The sequence below is a fragment of the Armigeres subalbatus genome, chromosome 1, assembly GCF_024139115.2.
Source record: "Armigeres subalbatus isolate Guangzhou_Male chromosome 1, GZ_Asu_2, whole genome shotgun sequence".
Classification (NCBI taxonomy): Eukaryota; Metazoa; Arthropoda; class Insecta; order Diptera; family Culicidae; genus Armigeres; species Armigeres subalbatus.
Window position 1 is genome coordinate 161,625,352 of NC_085139.1, and position 20,490 is coordinate 161,645,841.

General features: G+C 37.3%; 2 protein-coding genes across 2 annotated transcripts in view; one reads left to right on the forward strand and one right to left on the reverse strand.

The window, feature by feature from the left end:
- Positions 1-18,708, forward strand: LOC134205443 (histamine H2 receptor-like). Its single transcript, XM_062680686.1, has 4 exons — positions 1-720; positions 1,223-1,750; positions 17,542-17,833; positions 17,893-18,708. The coding sequence occupies exons 2-4, from the start codon at positions 1,311-1,313 to the stop codon at positions 18,649-18,651; spliced, it is 1,491 nt and encodes a 496-aa protein (XP_062536670.1). The 5' UTR covers positions 1-720; positions 1,223-1,310; the 3' UTR covers positions 18,652-18,708.
- LOC134205441 (serine/threonine-protein kinase Smg1-like) overlaps positions 1-20,490 on the reverse strand; it is a 103,720-nt gene that overhangs the window by 59,424 nt on the left and 23,806 nt on the right.

A 20,490-nucleotide genomic window follows, 5' to 3' on the forward strand; every position in this document is an offset into this window, starting at 1 on the left:
TCAACTGGAAGAGGCCGTAGTCAGTGTTCAACCTTCGTGCGGCGTGTAAGCAAGCATGCGTTTCTGCTTCTAGTGTTGGCGCCCACGAGTATGTCGTCGAAAAAACGAACGCGCCTTCTCATATCTGTTGCAATATAGTTCGGCGACCATCCATCCATCACTGGTCAGAGGGAAAACTCGCCAAATCAAAATATTGAATCGTTGATAGTTCACGGCGCGCGGCCCACTTGAAGAGGAAGCTTTCGCGCGTGTTGTAGGCGGTGGAATAAAGAATGCATGCGTGCAACGTCGATCCTTCTGTGATAGCCAACTGGCAGTTTATAGAAAGCTGTTCTTGCAGAGCGTGAGGTTGTTGATAAGGATTATATTGTAAAATGAAATATCGACAAGCGAAGCGTAAACAGACCGCACGATTGGATCACACTGATACGGTGCCAGAGGAGCCGGCGCTCATTCAAGGGTGAAGCATAGTTGGATTGTTGATGACAAGCAAATAGAATCTACCGAAATGGAAAACACGTCATTTGTGTCATCGTAAGGCGCTGGGGAAGTGAAGAATAATTTGGTTGGACTTCGACTGGATGATTAGTGATGCGAAAATGATTACGAAGATGAGAAGCTTGAATAATTTAAAAGTTGGTGTTTTCATGTGCATGGACAGATATGGCATATATACGGATATGAAATATACATTTTACAACTTTCGGTGAAAATATTAATGTGAGTTACTTTTCACACATATAAATAAATATGAATTAAATATGGGTGATTTCAAATAAAATCGACACAAGCATTTTATCAAAAACAAATGCATTGAAGAAGTAGACCTTAAATAGTTTGTCACAATTGCTGTATAAAAATAACGATAATTAAAATCGACCTTCATTCGAGCAAAACTGAGTGTCTAATTTATCAATAAACCCGAACATCTATTTAACAACTTCGAGACAGTCAGCGTACTATGGCTTGAACACCATTTGATTTTATCATTTATCGGTCAAGTTTCTATGAAACGCTTGAAATATAATGAGAGCAGAAGACGGCAGTTATTCTATTTAAAAAATGCAGTCTTCTAAACCCAATCAAAGTTGCATCAATACTGCTCGAAGCTAAAGCGATAATGGTTAAAAAGTTCAGGATACGCACCTTGTCGATTCTTTCTGAAGTGACCCATATTAAAGAAACAAAGAGTGAATGTAAAAAATTATCGTCTATTTACCAGCTACCTCAGGTGGCCGTTCCTCTACTAAAAGGCTGGTACCGGTCGAGTAGAGAATCAACAAAACCAGAAGTGGATACATTTGCCAAACATGTTAGCAAGCACCGTAAAGACATTTGTGGACACAATGGAGCCATCAACGCTGGACACGACAACGGTACGCGTATATGCCGATCGCGTGACGGCCATCAGCGAAGACCTGTTCATATGGGCCATCATCGACGGTGTGCTAATGATTTGCATTCTGAGTGGGAACATCCTCACCATCCTGGCGGTGCGTTATCATCGGCGGTTGAGATTGCTGATTTCGAACCTATTCGTGCTATCGTTGGCCATGTCGGACATATTTGTCGGACTGACGCTGCCGTACCATCTAGCCTTCTATATGGGGAATGAGCTGGGCCGGCATAAACACTTTTGTTTGTTACGATTCTTCATCCTGATTATCGCATGCAGTGTGTCCATTTGGAACTTGATTGCCATCGCTGTGGACAGATATATTGCCATCTGCTACCCACTGCACTATGCCCGGTGAGTATATACTGTTTTAGCTACTATTGCTACCGTTGACTGCAACCATACGCGAAGGTGTGTCGGAAGAAAGATATCAACTATGATAGAGCGCACCACACTGTGCAATTCAGGTCGTTAGTTTAAAGTTGCCTCATAAAGCAAGGAACTGTTTTTTTTTGTACCTACATGGTACGACCGAAAAAAAATGTTGAGAACTCGATTTTTCTGTTTTGTCTTGGTAAGTACTGTTTTTTTTCAACTCGGTGTTTTAGTATTACAGAATATAATAGATTAATGATTAATCTGCAGTAGTGGTACTGAATGTGAAAAATTTAGCTAAAATTGATTCGGAAATGTGTAAAGCTGAAAGCATCCCAATTAAGAGAGCGACATCTGTCCACCTTAAGATGTTTTTGCTTTTCTCGTACGCTACATGTACCTATATAAAGACTACATTTTTAAAATTTCTTATCGCATGATAAAATAAAATATGAAAAATACCAGCACCCTTGGTAGCCTTTTCCCTTGGCGCGCTTTTTTTATTTGACGAATTGAACAAAATATGCAACAATTTTCATTTAAACGAAATATACTGCCGTGAATCGCATATTTGTTCCATATCAATAGGAAACTTAGCAAATATGGGACAGATATGCGTCGTCTAGTGTTATTTTCTAAGAAGTACGAGCTCATACAAATTCAAAATTTAATTATTTTACTTTAGTTAGGCCGTTTCAAAAATTAAATTAACTTTTTGTCCTACTGGTCTCCACAAGGTCACGGGGGAGGAGGGGGGGGGGGTGTAATAAAAAATAAGTCAAAAAAAATCAAAAAACTCCTCGGATTTGTTAAAGATTGTTTTGAAAATCCTCAAAATTATCCAAATTTTATGTTGCTGCCTCCTCAAAATATGATTTTTTGGCAAAAAAATTCCGAGGGGGGGGGGAGACAAAATATTTGTATCGGCCTTATACAGATTTTATTGCTCATTATTTTTATTGAAAACTAGCTGACTCTTTTAGCTTTGTCTCGCACAAAATTAATATTAATGGAGAGGATGAAGTTAACAGAAAGGGCTAATGTGCAAGCTTTAAAACGTCTGTTTTTTTTCACATGCAAAATTTGGTTTCATTTGCTTGAATAGTTTTCAAGGTATAAGGAAATTTCTGTATCATTTATATATAAGCCCCCCCCCCTCCAAAGCGGGAAGGAGTCTTGAATCATCTCAGAAACAAATCTTACTTTCAAAAACCTTCACATGCCTAAAGAGATTCCATTTACTTGATTAGTTCTCGAGTTATGTGGAAATTTGTGTTTCATTTGTATGGGAGCCCTCCCTTTCAGAGGAGAGAGAAGCCTCGAACCTTCTTAAGAACCTTCCCCGGCCCGAAAACCCCTGTATATAAAATTTCACGCCGATCGGTTCAGTAGTTTCCGAGTCTATAAGGGTCAGACAGGAAGAAACTCATTTTTATGTACATATAAGAAGATGTATATAGATTAAAAGATTAATAGTATATGGATCAACTACAGAATGTGTTTCGGAATAATGCCGCCTTTAACTTTTCGATCAGCTTCAACCATTTTTCAAACCCATCGCAAGCGACACGCACAAAGAATCACAGGTTAGGGACAAAAGGCCAGAAAGACAAAACGTCGAAGGAACAAATGGTACAAAAGGTCGAAGGGACAAAAGGCCGCAAGACAAAACGTCGAAGGGACAAATGGTACAGAAGGCCAAAATGGACAAAACGTCAAAAGGGACAAAAGGTCTAAATCGACAAGAAATAGAATTTATCGCGCACAATATTAGTTAAATACATCCAAAATCTTTTTTATCTCTAACGGAACCATCTATATATTCAAAAGTTTGATGAGTAACGCAAAGGCAAAAACATTTTCTCTGAAGGTGTCAAAAAATAAAAATATGCCTCAAACATTTTAACCCATCGAATCAGTTCATTATCGTAACAACTTACGAAAAACGTCTCTCGCGATATGCTTCATATCGTGAGCGTTTACACTGATGATAAGTCAGTGATATTTTTTATTTTGCAATGGATTTAATCCATGATTTAATTATTAAATATTGTTTCAAAGTAATTACTCCTTCTTTGAAAATTGTTCATTCTTTACCGTTTCGTCTGATAAAATGTTTCCATAGTGAGGGCCCCATTAGCCGTGCGGTAATTTATACCCTGGTCAATAAAGCCGAAGCAAAGTCTTGGCAGCAATATGAAATATCATAGAGAATTAGAATTTTTCCATAAAACAATATAAAAATTGCCATTGAACAAAGCAAATTATAAGCAACAAATAAAATATCTTGGTACAAATAATGCAAAATTTCCATAAACAAAAACCGAATTTTCAAAGCAAAAATTGCAATTACAAAAGAAGAATTTTCTCTAAAGCAGCGGTTCTCAACCTGGGGTACATGTACCTTTGCTAGCCCCAGGGGGTACCTCGAATAAAAATGTGTAATGGCGGACTTGGTACAAATCCAATCCAACCATATTGATAATATTTCGATAATTGTGTATTTTTCAATTTCAAAACATTGTCTTGTACGTAATATGCATAGCGATCAGTAAATCAAAGCCAATTGAATCCTGACCTCCACAAGCAAAGGCAATGGTTACAAAAGATCGAATGAAAGAACAATCTTCTTTTTTTTCAGGAGGCCGTTTAAGAGGCCTGGAGGCAGTGGATTAAAATGTACTGTCTTGAACTGTAAATCTGTTGATGGTCACGTGTTGCATGTATGACGGTCATGTAACACAAATTATTGTAGCATGACAGAAAAAAAAGTCATGAGCTACCGTGACATTTTTCTATGCGACATAATATGTGTCACAAATGAAACTAATGGAATATAATTTTGAAGGTGATGAATGCATCGCATCACCAATGGTTCTAAATATTTGAAAATAATACAGTTAATATAGCTGAGCTGGCTTTTTGTGCTTTCTTTACAATAATTACAATATTATGAAAACTCGATTTGCATATACACAGCAAGTGAAAGATTTAAGAAAGATGAACAGTTTACGCAAAATTTATACAAAATGTTTTTTTTTTCTTTCACGCGAGTGAAACTCACTAGAAATCGATTTCGTTGAGCCATGTCTTACGTTTATTTTAAAATTCACGTTCACGGATTATCGATATTGATTTATTAGCTTTTTTCGGCGTGCAACTTTTTCAAAATCAATAAGGACCATTTGAAAAAAATTCAAGAAATATGACCATAACATGTGTCCTTGCAAGTGTTTATGCTGATATTTGTTCATGAAGTATGCTGTTTGTGCTGACGACGTTCGTTCTCACACTAAAAATTCTAAGCTAACATCTAGCGTTGACTACGACTTCAGTATATGTGCCTACCATATTATCAATAAACGGATTACTATCCTGAACTTCAATCAGATTACGAATTATGCTTCTATCAATCATTCCGATACCACGATCTATAGTGCCGTGATCCGGGGGAACATTGATAATTTTTTTAATTGTTTTGTACATATTTCCTCCGTAAGTGGCTTTTCTCATATTTTTAAAACGAGTACTGCTACATGTATAACGCATTAGGCAATTGTTCTTGATTATTTGATAAACTGGTTTTAAACATTTTTATGGAGTTTTTTGACTCTTCAATTTGGGGTAACTTTGATCATCAAACGTTTCAATCATTTATCTATGTATAAAGCGTCGGTAAACGCCTTAAGGTAGGCAATTATAGTTGGAATGCATCGATTGTTTGGACAAAGGCATCATAACCGCTAGTGGAATTAGGGGTAACTGGGGTATTATGCACTCCTGGGGCAAAACGTCTTTTTGGCATATTTGGCGATGTTCCAGGAATATTTTCATGAATGTTTACTACTGGATCGCTAGTTCGAGATCCGAACTACATGCGCTGTAGTGAATACTCTGGAAAAACTGCTGAAAATGTATTCATAATGGCAAATGGGTCGTTTTGCCCCGAGGTTTCTCCACAACAATAAAAATCAAAATTTTGAAATAAAAAAAATGTGGTTCAATCAAGAAAATAAGATTACTTATCACCCAATTATAAATACGAGGCTATTTTTTGTATTTATATTATATTGGTTTTTAGTGCTTGAAATATGTATATCTAGAAATATCATTTTTTTACTTAGATAATCAAAAACAGGTTAAAAATAAATCTGGCTCGAATAGTTGAAATATTAAATTATTTAAATGACTTTTAAGTCTGTAAAAACGTTCTTTTTTCAGAGCAGCCATAGCTTTTACATATATAAGAATTGTCTCATCGTTTGACGATTTATTGTTTTGAGAAATATTATTCGGGATATAAAGTGACGATACACTCATTACGAAAGTGAACTCTCCGGGGTTTGAACCCCCTCCCCTATGAAAAATTGTTTCATTATAAATTATTTTTTGTTCTTACCCCACCCGCCATAAGCCTTTACGTGCAGCCAAAGCAGCCAAGCGAAACAAATTGTTTATTAATTTACTTTTTCTAAAAGCATCATAGCTTTTATGACTGCTCAGAACATTCATTTTGCACTACCATCATAGTAGATAGCGATACATTCACAGGCGGCACGAATATTGTCACATGATACGAACGACTCGCGGGTAATACATTCATTGCCATGAATGGCATGTGTCTACAACACTATAATTGTCACAAGAGAATGTTGTGCAACATTCTGTCCGGTACAAACAATGTGACATGATAATAGCAGCAAAAATGTACTGTACGAATCACTGCCTGGAGGACTCGTTTAAGGAGGCTCGGAAGACTCCTTTCAAGGCTCGGAAGGTTCCTTTCAAAAGGCTCGGAAGCCTAAGAGGCTCGTGAGCCTACTTTTAAGATTATCTTTTCAAGAACCCAGGAAGCCTCCTTTCAAGAGGCCCGGAAGCCTCCTTTCAAGAGGCCCGGAAGCCTCCTTTCAAGAGGCCCGGAAGCCTTTTTTCAAGAGGCCCGGAAGCCTACTTTCAAGAGACCCGGAAGCGTCCTTCCAAGAGGTCCGGAAGCCTCCTTTCAAGAGGTCCGGAAGCCTCCTTTCAAGATGTCCGGAAGCCTCCTTTCAAGAGGCCCGGACGCCTCCCCAGTAGCACACATGTTCTATATAGATCAGTGTAACTCACATGTGACCAGATTTAGTCGCGATCAAGTTGCTGCAACCATTTTTATCAGACTTGCCCCTTTCAATAGGCCCGGAAGACTTGTTTTAAGGGGCCTGGACGCCTCCTATTAAGAGGCTTGGAAGCCTACCATTAAGAGGCTTGAATACCTTTTTTCAATAGGCTTGGAAGCCACCTTTCAAGAGGTTCGAAAGCCTCCTTTCAAGATGCTCGTAAGACTTCTTCAAGTGATCCGGAAGCCTCCTTTCAAGAAGCCCGGAAGTCTTCTTTCAAGAGGCCCGGAAGCAATTTTAAGTAGGCCCGGAAGCCTCGTTTTAAGGGGCCCGGACGCCTCCTATCAAAAGGCTTGGAAGCTTCCTATCAAGAGGCTTGGAAACCTCATATCAAAGGCTTTAAAGCCTCCTTTCAATAGGATTGAAAGCCTCCTTTCAAAAGACTTGAAAGACGCTTTTCAAGAGGTTAGAAAACCTTCTTCCAAGACGCTCATGAGCCTCCTTCAAGTGGCACGGAAGCCTCCTTTCAAGAAGCCTGGAAGTCTTCTTCTAAGAGGACCGGAAGCCTCGTTTTAAGTGACCTGGCCGCCTTCTTTCAAGAGGCTTGGGAGCCTCCTTTTAAGAGGTCGAAAGCCTACTTGCAAAAAGCTTAAGAGGCTCGGAATGTTCCTTTTAAGAGGCTCGGAAGCCTCCTTTCAAAAGTCTCGGATGCCTTCTATCAAGAGGATCGAATGCGTTTTTCAAGAGGCTCGGAAAGCTCCTTTGAAGAAGCTGAAGCCTTCTTCCAAAAGCAAAAAATAGGGGGTACCTCAATTAATGCAAAAGTTCAAAGGGGTACCTCTTATGAAAAAGGTTGAGAACCGCTGCTCTAAAGAATTAAAAATGTTCCACCGAAAAAATACATAATTTCCATAAATAAATCAATATTAGCAATAAACAATTACAACATTTTCCACAGAATATTTTTTTACAAAAAAATTAAAAATTTCCCCAAAACAGTCAATAACGAGCAATAAAAAAATGAGAAAGTGTCCACCGAAAATAGGGAAATAAAACTGATTACATTTTCTATGAACGATGAACGCTTCTAAAGAAGGATTAATCTATGGGAAAAGCCAAGTTCTATAGCTTTTTTAAATTTTTGTTCATGAAAACTTTAATATTTTTTGTTTTTTTTTTTTCAATATTTCATTCATTTTTCCATTTTTATCTTCATGGAAAGTTCTGGAAACTTTGTAATTGTTTATTGCTAATATTGATTTATTTATGGAAATTTTATATCTTTTCAGTGAAACTTTATTAAAAATTCTCCGTTTATAATTGCAATTTTTGTTTTTAGAAGTGCTAATATTTTTTTGATTCGTGAAAAGTGTTTGATTATTTATGGAAATTTTGCATTGTTTATGGACATTTCATATTAATTTATTACTTATAGGTGAACCTGCCCGATCTCGCTCGTGATTATATTTTATCTACGTGTCAATCGTTTGTTTTATTGCATCGTCGCACTCTAGAAAGATTTCAATTCGAGTTGATGGCTTACTTCAGTACCTACTCTTATATTTTGACAACTTTTCAACTTTCCCCGTCAAATTGGCCAATTTTTAGTATATATAAACACAGAAAATTTCATTAGTGACGAATCAATTAGTGAGAGAATCTTGTAAATCGGTTCATCCGTTCGTAAGTTATATTGCCTAAAAGGAAATGCAAACTCATTTTTATATACATATACAACAACAATACAAGACAGGATACCCTGGTTTATTTATTGGCATTTTTTTAATTTTTTTACAGAAAACTTCTAATTTACATGGGGGAGTTTTTATTTTGGTCCAAAGTCTTATCTTGATGATTGACATTTACCAATGAGAAGATTCTTGAGTATCAAATTCACAATTTTGTGTGCGTTCTGAGATTTTCAACGATGTATGCTTTGACGCGCAACGCATTGTAACGCGTTCTTGAACAGACTGATTTCATTAAATTTTCATCTAAATATTATGCATCTTGAGATAAAATAGAATACTGCGGCTTCCTGCTGGTTGCTTCTCAGGTAATCGCAACGGTCACTAAACACAACAGTGTCAATGAAAATCTCACCCACCGTATGCACTTGCCATGATAGACACTCTCCATGTACTCAGTGACTCCGGTTGCCTCTCACTAATACAATCGAACACTGCTGTCATTTTGCGAAAAGCACGTGGTTTTGTTTTGAGCGGGAAATTTCTGCCTATCTTTTAACACTGCGGCTATCTTGACGTTTACCTTCGCAGTCGAGCCTGCGAGTGTATGACCGCCGCAACATTCTAGAAAAAGATAAGCGCGACAATATTGTTATTTTCGCACAGGAAGCTAGTCAAACAAATGCAGAGCAATCTTATTTTCTTGAAGCCAGTGATGGGGTTCAGTGCGGCTTTGACTATATAGATCAGAAATCGCCAGGAGTATCCAAATGTATGGGGATTCAAATCAAGTTGGTTACCCCACATATAGCGTAAAGATATCCAAGAAATATTAAAAAAAATCTGGTCTTTTTGCCGAAATATTTGTTTGACCGAATAGGTCGTACGTCCAAAAAAGTCATTCGGTCGTACCTTTGACTGAAAAAAATTTTTGGACGGGAATATCATTTGTCAAATGAGTAAACGGCCGAAAATATCTGCCATTTGCTGAACAGGTAATATAGCCAATATGTCAACCCGTTTGGCCAAACGGCCCTTTCTGCTAAACGACCAAATTCGGCCAAACTACTTATTCGGCAAAGGATCAGTTCGACCAAACGACTTTTTGGACCGTAAGTCAATTTTAACCAAAATACATTTTCAGCCAAATGGCCTTTTCGGCAAAACGGCATTTTTAGTTAGACGGCTTTTCGGTCAAATGAGCAGATCGACCAAACTATGTTTTCGGTCGAATATCCGTTTCTGGATCTCTCAGTTGGCCTTGCAATCAGAGGCATCCGGAGCTGGCGAGCTCGATTATCTGTTTGGTCCAGGAAGTTTTCGGGTAAGCGTTTCGGTGTTGAACTTAATCTTATGGTAAACCACCTTAATAAAGAAATCAAATTTTGGGTGGGCATAGTGTATCCATTGTACTTGTCACACAAATCAGGTATCTTGTATGCATTGGTGGGCAAAGTAAACCTTTCAGTTAATAACTGAGTCATAGCAGAAGGATACCCATTTCGTCCAAATCCGATCAAACAACTTTCGGTCAAACGTCGTTTTCGTTTTCGTCGTTTGACCGAAAGCCAAAGCTATTTGCTCGAATGCCACTTGGTCGAATAACACATTAAGCCCAAATTTATATACTCGCATTCTATTTGGTCAAAATGATCATTTAGCTGAAAAATCGTTAGGCCAAATAGTTTATTTAGCCAAAATGATCGTTTGGCAGAAAAGAACATCTGGCCGAACGGGTCATTCGGCCGAAAATGTAATTTGCTGAAAGGAGCATAGTCAAAAACGTCAACCTGTTCGACCAAAGGGCATTTTCGGCCAAATGACCATTTCGGCCAAACAATTTGTTCATCAAAATTACCAGTCAAGCTGTACAACACTTCCGGTTGTATGTCCATGGATTGTGGCCTAATGGTTTGTTCGGTCAAATGATATATGGGTCATTCCATATGAAGTGACCGAGAAAAAATGCAAACGTGCAATCGGCTTTCTTAGAATTAAATAAAATTTTGACCAATTGCTTATGTATGGGTTATACCCCAAATTCCAAAATTTCGTAGTGATTGGACCTCCCCACGATTGATACGACCATCCCCCTTTTCTGACAAATGTATGAAACCCATCATTTTGATTTGTTAATATCTCTGGAACTGTGAGGTCTATAATGAATATAAGGTAACCATTCAAAAGAAGATTTTTCAATGAATATATAAAAAAATATTTTTTTGACAAGCAGTGTTGCCAAATGAACAATTTTTAAGTTTTTGTTCGAAAAATGCCTTTTTTTAACCCAATGAGTATTCATTTAAAAAATAACCTCACCAACGTGTTCTTTGGCCATTTTTACATTGGAAACGCTTGAAACCCCGAGGAACTATATTCCGATATTGAGATACAGGATTTAAAAAATGAAAAGTCCTTTCTTCACTGTGAACATTGCATATTTTTACTTATTTCCGAACATACACACACATTAATGATTATTTTCGAAAAAAAACCGTGGTACACACACAGTCGCATTGACACATTCACACATACACAGCTCGATTGGTTGCTTCCCCAATTTCCGCAACGCGTTTGAAATTTATATGAAGATTAGCATGGAAATTATTTTTGGCATTTTTGCTCCTAGCGGCTTTATTTTATCGTTAATTCAATCATCTGACTCAATACATTAGTAGATAGTCTGAAAGATGCCGAAAGAGTTTGATGGAGAAAAGCATTGCTGGAAATATTACAACGCTTTGAAGATTGATTGTTGAAATCATACGCAAGAAATCAATGTTTTTGCCAGCACTATCTGGCGACCTGTGGTTGTTAGACGGCAAAACCATTTCTCTTTCCGGAATTTTCCTTTAAAAATTAATCCAAATAACTACAATTTGTTCCTCAGCCCTAAAAGATTAAAAATTTTGAAATACCGCTCAGTTGAATGATTGGTACACGTAGTTTGGTAGTTCTGGCAGAATAAACAATTTTGGTTGTCGTTCCAGCAAGGATCCTTCTTCTGCAAAGTTTTTCGGCATCCTTAGGGTCAACCTTTAACGCAATATGTCACATGGTTTAAGAAAATCTGAATTCTCTAGGAGTTAAAAATGCAAAAAATACAAAAAAAATTGGATAGCAAATATTATCCATTTATTTTCAAAATACAGAAAATAAAATCATTAACTCAAAGAAGACCATTTTTATGATGTTTGTTTTTGGTCTACTATTTTCATATTTTGATAATATACATACACAGTTGACAATTTTCGATTCCTTGGTGAGTGACTGAGAGCTCATGGCTGTCGTCAAATCACATTTGCATGCTGTGGAGTGTGGGTTTAATTCCGGTGGTAGTAAGATAAAAACTTTTCGCGGATAATTCTCCCCTGGTCGACTAGTATTGACATTAAGCTTTTCTTCTGCCTTGTGTATAATTACAAAATTCGTTTGAAAACTGCATCCAACGTTTTTTGCCATTTTCAACCCTCTCACTTGTCACAAATAGTCACAAATCTTACCTCTTCTTCTATACGTACAAGTATCATTTACATAATGATTTGCCTTTTTCATACACTACTTTTCCACAACAACATAGTAAAAGTCTACTTCCTTATGAGCTACTTTATTTTTCCCTTTCCCGTACACTAAGCTTACTGAAAGGCTATATGTTCGCTCCGAAAACAAACTTTTCATAGACGGCCCGGGGAGCCATAGTGTTGTATACCAATCGACTCAGCTCGATAAATTGAGGTGATGTCTGTGTGTGTGTGCGCAGAAAAGTTTCATAAACTTTTTAGGCACTTGCCCTTAACCGATTGGCTCACAACATGTTGCATTTCACGGAAAATCGTGTGCCATTGTTTTCTAATTAAATTTGGCTTGTTCGGACTATGGGCTCGAAACATATGGTCAAAATACTATTTTCAAAATGCACGAGAAATTCACCTTTCCCGCAAGGTAAATTAATCAGGGTTTTTTAGATAATCATATCGTTTCTTCTGTCGCAATTGTCTCTCGTATGTCTTTCTTTTGCTGTTTTTAGGAAAATGTTTGTTTCTATGATTAAAACACGAGTCTTTCGGTTCACTTAATCTAACGTTATTTTGTGAGAATAAAATAGTATAAAAAAGATTCCGGTCCGTAACGCTTAACAGCATATGAGCCGAAAGCTTTTGAAATAAATTAATGATTTATAAAATTAAAAAAAAAAAATTTCGATAGCAGGTAAAATACTATAGTACCTACACCTGTGTTCAGAATAATAGCAGCGAAAGCCGTTTTTCATACAAAATGGTCAACTTTGACAAGCTGTAACTTGGCAACCCCGATGATCGATTGAACTGAAATTTTGGCAGTGAACTACAAATATGATGAAATTTACACATACTAAGTATCAATTTTTTCGAATGACGAATGACGAATGACAAAACAAAAACTGCTATTTTTTTGAACAATTTGACCTAGTGCGTAATTTTTGAACGCGTCATTCAAAAAAAATAATACGTAGTATGTGTAAATTTCATCATATTTGTAGTTCACTGCCAAAATTTCAGCTCAATCGGTCATCGGGGTACAAAGTTACAGCTTGTCAAAGTTGACCATTTTGTATGGAAAACGGCTTTCGCTGCTATTATTCTGAACACAGGTGTATGTGAGCAGGGCCGGATTTATGGGGGGGGCGGTGGGGCGTGGCCTCGGGCCCTCACGAATCTTGTGTACCAAAACCTACCTGTTTTGTACATTTTGGGGACCCCACAAGCCGTCGGCCCCGGGCACCCTTCCGGCTAAATCCGGCCCTTTATGTGAGTAATAGTTTAATAGTACACTTTACAATAATACAGAAAAGCTATTTCTTCCAAAGTGAGTACGTTGTCAAGTACATTATTTTCTATTCAAAGCTACGTGTTTTACAATTTCTTTAAGAAATCGATATCTTTGAATTTTTGGCAATTCCATAAAAACACTAGCAAAAAGGAAAAATACAATTTTATACTTGAAACGCAAAAATAATACAGATGGCAACACTTCTACTAAAAATCAATATTTTTCTAAAAAAGTTTGAAGAACTCTCTTCAAATTGCATAAAAAGAAGTTATTTGTAGCTTTAAAACTGTCCGAGATATCAGTCGTTAAAAAATATGGTTTTTACAAATCGTCAAAAACGGGGGGTGCTCGCATTTGCATTTGGGTTGTCCAATCATCAAATAAATTTGGATTTTTACATATAATCGGTAGATAACACAAAATTTGATAAAAATCGGTGTAAGTCGATTACAAGTGGTTCGGTCACTTGGTATGGATGGAATGACCCTTATTCCACCAAACAACTTTGGGTTTTGCGGCCTTTGGCCAAACGACTTTCGGCTCAATGACTTTCGGGCAACCAACCCTTACTCGTTTGAAAACTTTATTTAAATGTTTTTTCCTTTCTCGTACAACAAAGTTGTACCGAAAGGCTATCATTTCACTCCAAAATCGAACTTTTTATAGAAGTCTCGGAGACCCATGATGTTATATACCAATCGACTCAGCTCGTCGAACTGAACAATTGTCTGTCTGTCCGTGTGTATGTGTGTGTGCACACGAAAACCGAAAAACATTAGCCACTTTTTCATAAAGTAATTCTTGACCGATTTTCTCGCAACAAGTTGCATTCGACAGGGGACAAAGCCTTGTTGATCACTTTTGAATTTGATAACGATCGACCATTGCGTTTAAAAGTTATTAAGAAAATGGAATCGAGCTATATAAGCGCCATATAAGGTTGGTGTCTTGGCTAAATGCGAGAAAGGCAGTATCGCCACTCGGTGAATTAAGTTGAGTTTTTATTTGAATTTCAACGGAAATCATTAGGAATTTCTACGGAAAATTGTTTGGAATTTATGGAAATCAATTGTCTAGGGAAAATCTTCCGAATTGGATTTCAACGGGAAATTCTTCGGAATTTACGGAAGTTAAGTTTTTGTGGTAAAAAAAGTGAGATATTGTAGTGAAAAAAATTTGAGATATTTCAAGTTTCACAATAATATATCTATATTTTGTTTTGTTTCTTACAATTCGTTATCAGTCAGTTTTTGCCTTTCTCGTACAACAAAGTTGTACCAGAAGGCTATAATTTCACTCCAAAAGCAAAATTTTGATAGAAGGCTCGGAGACCCATAGTGTTATATACCAATCGACTCAGCTCGAAAAACTGAGTAAATGTCCGTCTGTGTGTGTGTGTGTGTGGATGTGTGTAGCCCCGGGAATTTTTTAATGTTAAACACGTTTCATACAGAAGGACTTGACCGATTCGAGTGCAACTAGTTTCATTCGACGGAGAAACTTTCCTAGTTGGACACTATTGTTTTTGTTTGTTAATAACTCATTCGGTTTGAATAATATTTCTATTTTTTAACAAATACGCAGTTTACATGCACACTTCAAGTCATTAATCAATTTGGCCGTGACGCAATCCATTACTCTCATAGTTGAGTAATTCTTAGTAGCGTGATATAATCGCATCAAAGCTTTTAACCGCCAAAATGTAGGCAATTTACGTTGCATTTACCATACTTATTCGAATTCAACACATTGAATCGAGAAAGGCATAATCACCACTGGTGGATAAATTTGGGTTTTCGTACAATGAACGGTTTTCGAGTTAATTTGTTTTATGAAATTACTTTATTCGAAAAGACATAGGGGAAATCGCCAAATATTGAATGACTAATTTTTCGCCTATTGTTGAACGCACGTGCATTTCTTATGGACCGTTTAACAATACGCGATTTATCTTATGACTTTTTGAGGGTCGATTTTTTTTAAATCAGTGAAAAATGGTTAGTCTGCTGTGCCGAAAATATGTGCAAAATTTCATTCCAATCAAAGACGATCATGTTGAAAAAAATCGTTATTTACGTGTTATTCTGCGTGGAATCCATCATACGTTTTGTAATTTTAACTAATTTTCTGCGGAAAAGTGAATCAAGTGAAGATTTGTTTGACTACGACAAATATAAATGCGCGATCGATCCAAATAGAATATTTTTAACGTGGTTTGCTTTGTCACAAATATAAAAGACGAATTCGCACTGATCCATCGTATGGATCCCGCATATAAGATATTCTTTATTTTCGTTGGTGGGACACACACACCGGAAGAGAGGTGCGATGGTTGATTGGTTGGTTCACAATTCTGCATGATGGGACACCTACATATGAGTTTCTTTCTCTCCCTTGGTGAGACACCGGCAAGAATAATTGTGTAATTGTAGATCGAATAGATGACAATTCTGCGTGGGTGAACGCCCGCATACAAAAGGTCTCTGTCTTCGAAATAAATGTTACTTAGGTCCTTTTGAAAAGTTAAGCGAGAATTGCATGGATCACGTGGGGGTACACCCGCATACAAGAGCTTATTCCTCTACGTTAGTGAGACGCCGGTAAGAAGATCGATTTTCACAAAACGATGGCGTAACATTTATTTTAATCATCTTTCATGCTGGAATTAGGCCGCTTACTTTAAATGTGCTAGCGTTCTTTTGCTCAAAGGATTTCTCTAGATGAGCATGAGCAAAGTTTCCGTAAAATCACAAGCGTTGCTATATATGCGTTTCTACGTGTATTGCATTCGATGTTGCTTGCTATATTGCTCGCACCCTTACGCCACATACTGGAAATCTTGTTCAAATTCGATTGGCGATGTCCTATTCTGCGTAGTATGATATGCAAGAGATTCTTCTTCTGCGTTGATGAGACGTCATCATATAAGATTTTTTTTCTTCTGCGTTGGTGGGACACCCGCAAGAACAATAGTACAGTCGTCTCTCCACATGTCGATATTAAAGGGACCATCGAGAGAGGGAAAGATCGAGGAATGGAAGAAAAATTGAAATGGGTACTAATACAAAAAAATACTATACTAAAAATTTAAACATATCGACATAAGGAGTGTGAATCCTGAACAAAATATGATCAGAACGCATCGAGATAGAAGGAGGTTTGCGAGATGTAGAAAGCTCAAATTTATGTAGATTGAAGGGACTGAGGAAACCATCGACGTAGTGAGAGATATCGAGATATAGAACATCTAGTGTAGAGAGTCGACTGTATAATTTAGGATCGAATAGTTCATACTTCTGCGTGATGGATCAGTTTTATTAATTTTTACAGAAGAAGGGAGACCGTGAACAGTGAAATATGCTCTTAAAAGGCAATTTGAAAGTCTGCTGCATTTTTTTAAATATTGTGTAAACTTTTGAATTGATATACTTTGACGTCTTACTGCCATCTACTCAACTGATTGCGTTAATAAATACGAACGCAGACTGAATACAGATGTCAAAAGGTCGGCGAGCACGTTCCTGATATAAGGGTTTTTTCTAGTTGAAGCCTAATGATGCTTTTACATGTCAATTATTTTCGAAATCGTAATTAAATAAATCCATCTATAAGTGTTGATGCCTTACTTAATCGTTATAAAACGTATTTAGGAAATCGCAACAGAAAAGTCAAAAAGCACAACAGATCTAATTTTCCCATAAATTCACATTTGTTATCTCTGTCCCGGTATAAACATTTTTTGTGTACACACTTTGATTTTTTTCTAGAGAGAGGGGGGGCGTTGCAAAAGCAAACAATGGAACAAAGTCCCCGAACTTATTGCAAGTTATTAGGACATTGGTAATTCCAAATGGTTTCTGAGTGTGCACATACATACACACACATGAACATGCACAGTTACATACAAAAATAAAGACATAATTTCAGTTCGTCTAAGAGTATCCGAGCCGTCTATTGAAAGTTTGTTGTTAGCATATGAACATGCACAGTTACATACAAAAATAAAGACATAATTTCAGTTCGTCTAAGAGTATCCGAGCCGTCTATTGAAAGTTTGTTGTTAGCATGAACCTATAGCCTTTACTTACATACAGTGTACGAGAACGACAGACACATATTCTGAACATACCAAAATGCCATATTAATTAAACCCATTTTTTCTGTGTCTCCATTTCAGATTAATGACGAAGAAAGTTGCCCTAGTGATATTGGGCTTCGGCTGGTGCCTGGCCATCCTCATCGCAACCATTCCACTGATTTGGAACAAGTGGGACACGGCGATGGAGTGCGAATTCGATGAACTCCTTTATCCCTGGTATGTGGCGGGAGTGATAACGCCACTTTTCTCCCTGGTGTGGTTTTGTTTGCTTCTCGTTTACTGGCGAATATGGCGTGAGGCAGCTAAACATGCCAAACAACTACGAGCACACAACGCGCAGGAAAACTCATCCGATTGGAAATCAGTGCAGGTTAGTAGGTTGTGCATTTTCTAACGATGAAGAAACCAAATATTCGAATCCAATTACAGGTCGTCCTGATAATAATGGGTTGCTTCACGTGTTGCTGGTTGCCGTATTTTGTCGTAATTTTAACGCAAATATTTTCATTTTTCGAAAACAACTCAGCAATTCTGTACAAAGCGGCTTTCTCTCTGGCTATGGCCAACTCTATGATGAATCCAATGATTTACGCATGGAAAAATACCAACTTTCGTAATGCTTTTAAGAAGCTATTGACATGTCGTAATCCAGATCAACTGGATTGTCCTCTAACGGGAGACAGCCCACGGGCCAAATCGTCTAAAAAGGACGGGTCAAAGTCCACCGAAAATACCCAAAGCAATCGGAACGGACGGAACAACACCGCATCGCGGAGTAGTCAACCGAGTGCAGCCGAATCTATGGCACAAATCAATGAAAATGAAATCACCGTCATTTCATCGCTCCACGACGAAGTAGTTCAAAACCATACCATACAAATGTCACTGGGAATGCCGTACAGCACAGATGGCAGCAGCATGACTGGACCGGCCAGTATTACCACGCACATTATCAAAGGAAATGTGATAATTAATAACTATAACCTCTATGAAAGCTTTTTGGATGTGAAAAATGAGAACAACAGGACGAACGGATCGTGTGCGAGTAGAAGCTCCACCACGAAACAGAATGAGGGCGACAAGCCGAAACGGAAGACCAATAAATCAAATGACAATCACAGCTGTGATATTGGCGATGAAACGGGTACAAATAATCCGAGTTTCCAGGAAGACGTTACACGTTTGTAAATGTGATCTTAAGTATTAGCCACCCATGAATGTACAAACTCTGAGCGGACGGCAGTGAAGATGAGAAATAAATCTAAGATTATGTTTGTTACTATATTCGGTTCTTGATTGTTTTTCAAAAGAAATATCCTCTCCAATTCTGAAAAGTACGCAGGAGCTTCATTATCGATAATTGTAAATTGTTTTTATATATCAATAGGCTTGTTACAGGATTGGAAAAAATACAATAGTCATAGAAAAACCCTGATTCATTCTCGTGCATTATATATACTAACCAGACTTGAGTGAGATTTTCTTAGCGTGTTTTGCCTTTCTCGTAAAACAAAGTTGTACTGAAAGACTATATGATTGCTTCAAAAAAGAACTTTTGATAGAAGGCCCGGAGACCCAAAGTGTTATACAGTAAAACCTCCATGAGTCGATATTGAAGGGACCATCGACTCATGGAAATATCGAGATGTGGAATAGAAAATTCTTGGAAAGCTGTTTGAAGGAACCATCATAGCAACCCAAAAAATATTTTTTACTATGGCATAATTTGCTTCCATGAGTCGATATCGAGTCATAGAACATCGACTCATGGAGGTTTGACTGTATATCGATCAACTCAGCTCGACGAACTGAAGTGATGTCTGTATGTGTCTATGTATGTATGTGTGTGTATGTGTGTATGTGTACAAATTACATGTACACTTTTTGGAACTTAGCATTATCCGATTTACTCCATTGTTTGCTATTGAAATTGTTTCGATCGGACATTGCATTTCGGAATTATTGAAAAATCATTGTTTTTCTCCCAAGGATCCCCCCTTGGAAAAAAAATTCAAAACCGAATTTTTTTTTCGGATGTGGTGGCAATGCATTTTAACTAATGCAAAAACATGCAAAATTATCGAAAAAATGTGATCTATTCTGCTAAAGAGCTTTTTTGACCTTTCTAATGTGATTTTTTCAATATATTTTATAATGCACGAGAAAAGCATCATCACTGCTAGGTGGATTAATCTGGGTTTTTTGTATAGGAATCGTATTTTGGCCCTAACTTTTGATCCCATAGTCCAATCAAGCCAATTTTCAATCGGAAACAATGGGACAGGATTCCCCGTCGAATGCAACAAATCGGATTAAGATATATGCCTAAAAGATGAATGAGTTTTATTTTGCGCACATACATACACACATGCACACTATGGTGGCTCAAATTAATATGGGAAAAACCTTTTTAATTTTTTTTATGGGCCGCCCTCTTATTCGGTTCGCATTGATGCCCTGATGCTCTGGACAAAATTTCAGCCAAATCGGTCAACGTTTGGGTGGTGCTAAACTCGTTGGAAGTTTATATGCAAAAAATATGCAGAAACATCCAAAAACAGTGAATTGCAGTTGGACGGCACAACTTACGATGAAGAACTATGATACTCATTCAGATCTTGAAGAATCTAATAAGTACACCGGGGCAAGTGAGACCTAAAAAAACGCTAGTTCAGCGAAATTGTTAACGCACACTTAGAAAACAGGGTATTTCAGAACATTAGCCAGGGATACATCATTATATGCTTCCATTGTTGAAGTGTAGACGTGTTGGAAGCCATTTATTCAATTACAAAAAATATTGGTAGTGAAAGAAATAAATTCACCTGTAGGACCCACTTACCCCTTCAAACGGGGCAAGTGGGACCTATTCTGCTTTATACTATCAAATGAAACTAATTAATGGAATTTATAATGTTAATATTATTTCTGAGTCGTAGTATTTTCAGATCATGGATGGAGGTTGGTTGTTTGTCGGACTTGTGTTTTAGCAACAAGAAAGGGATTATAATGTTATAATGAAAACAA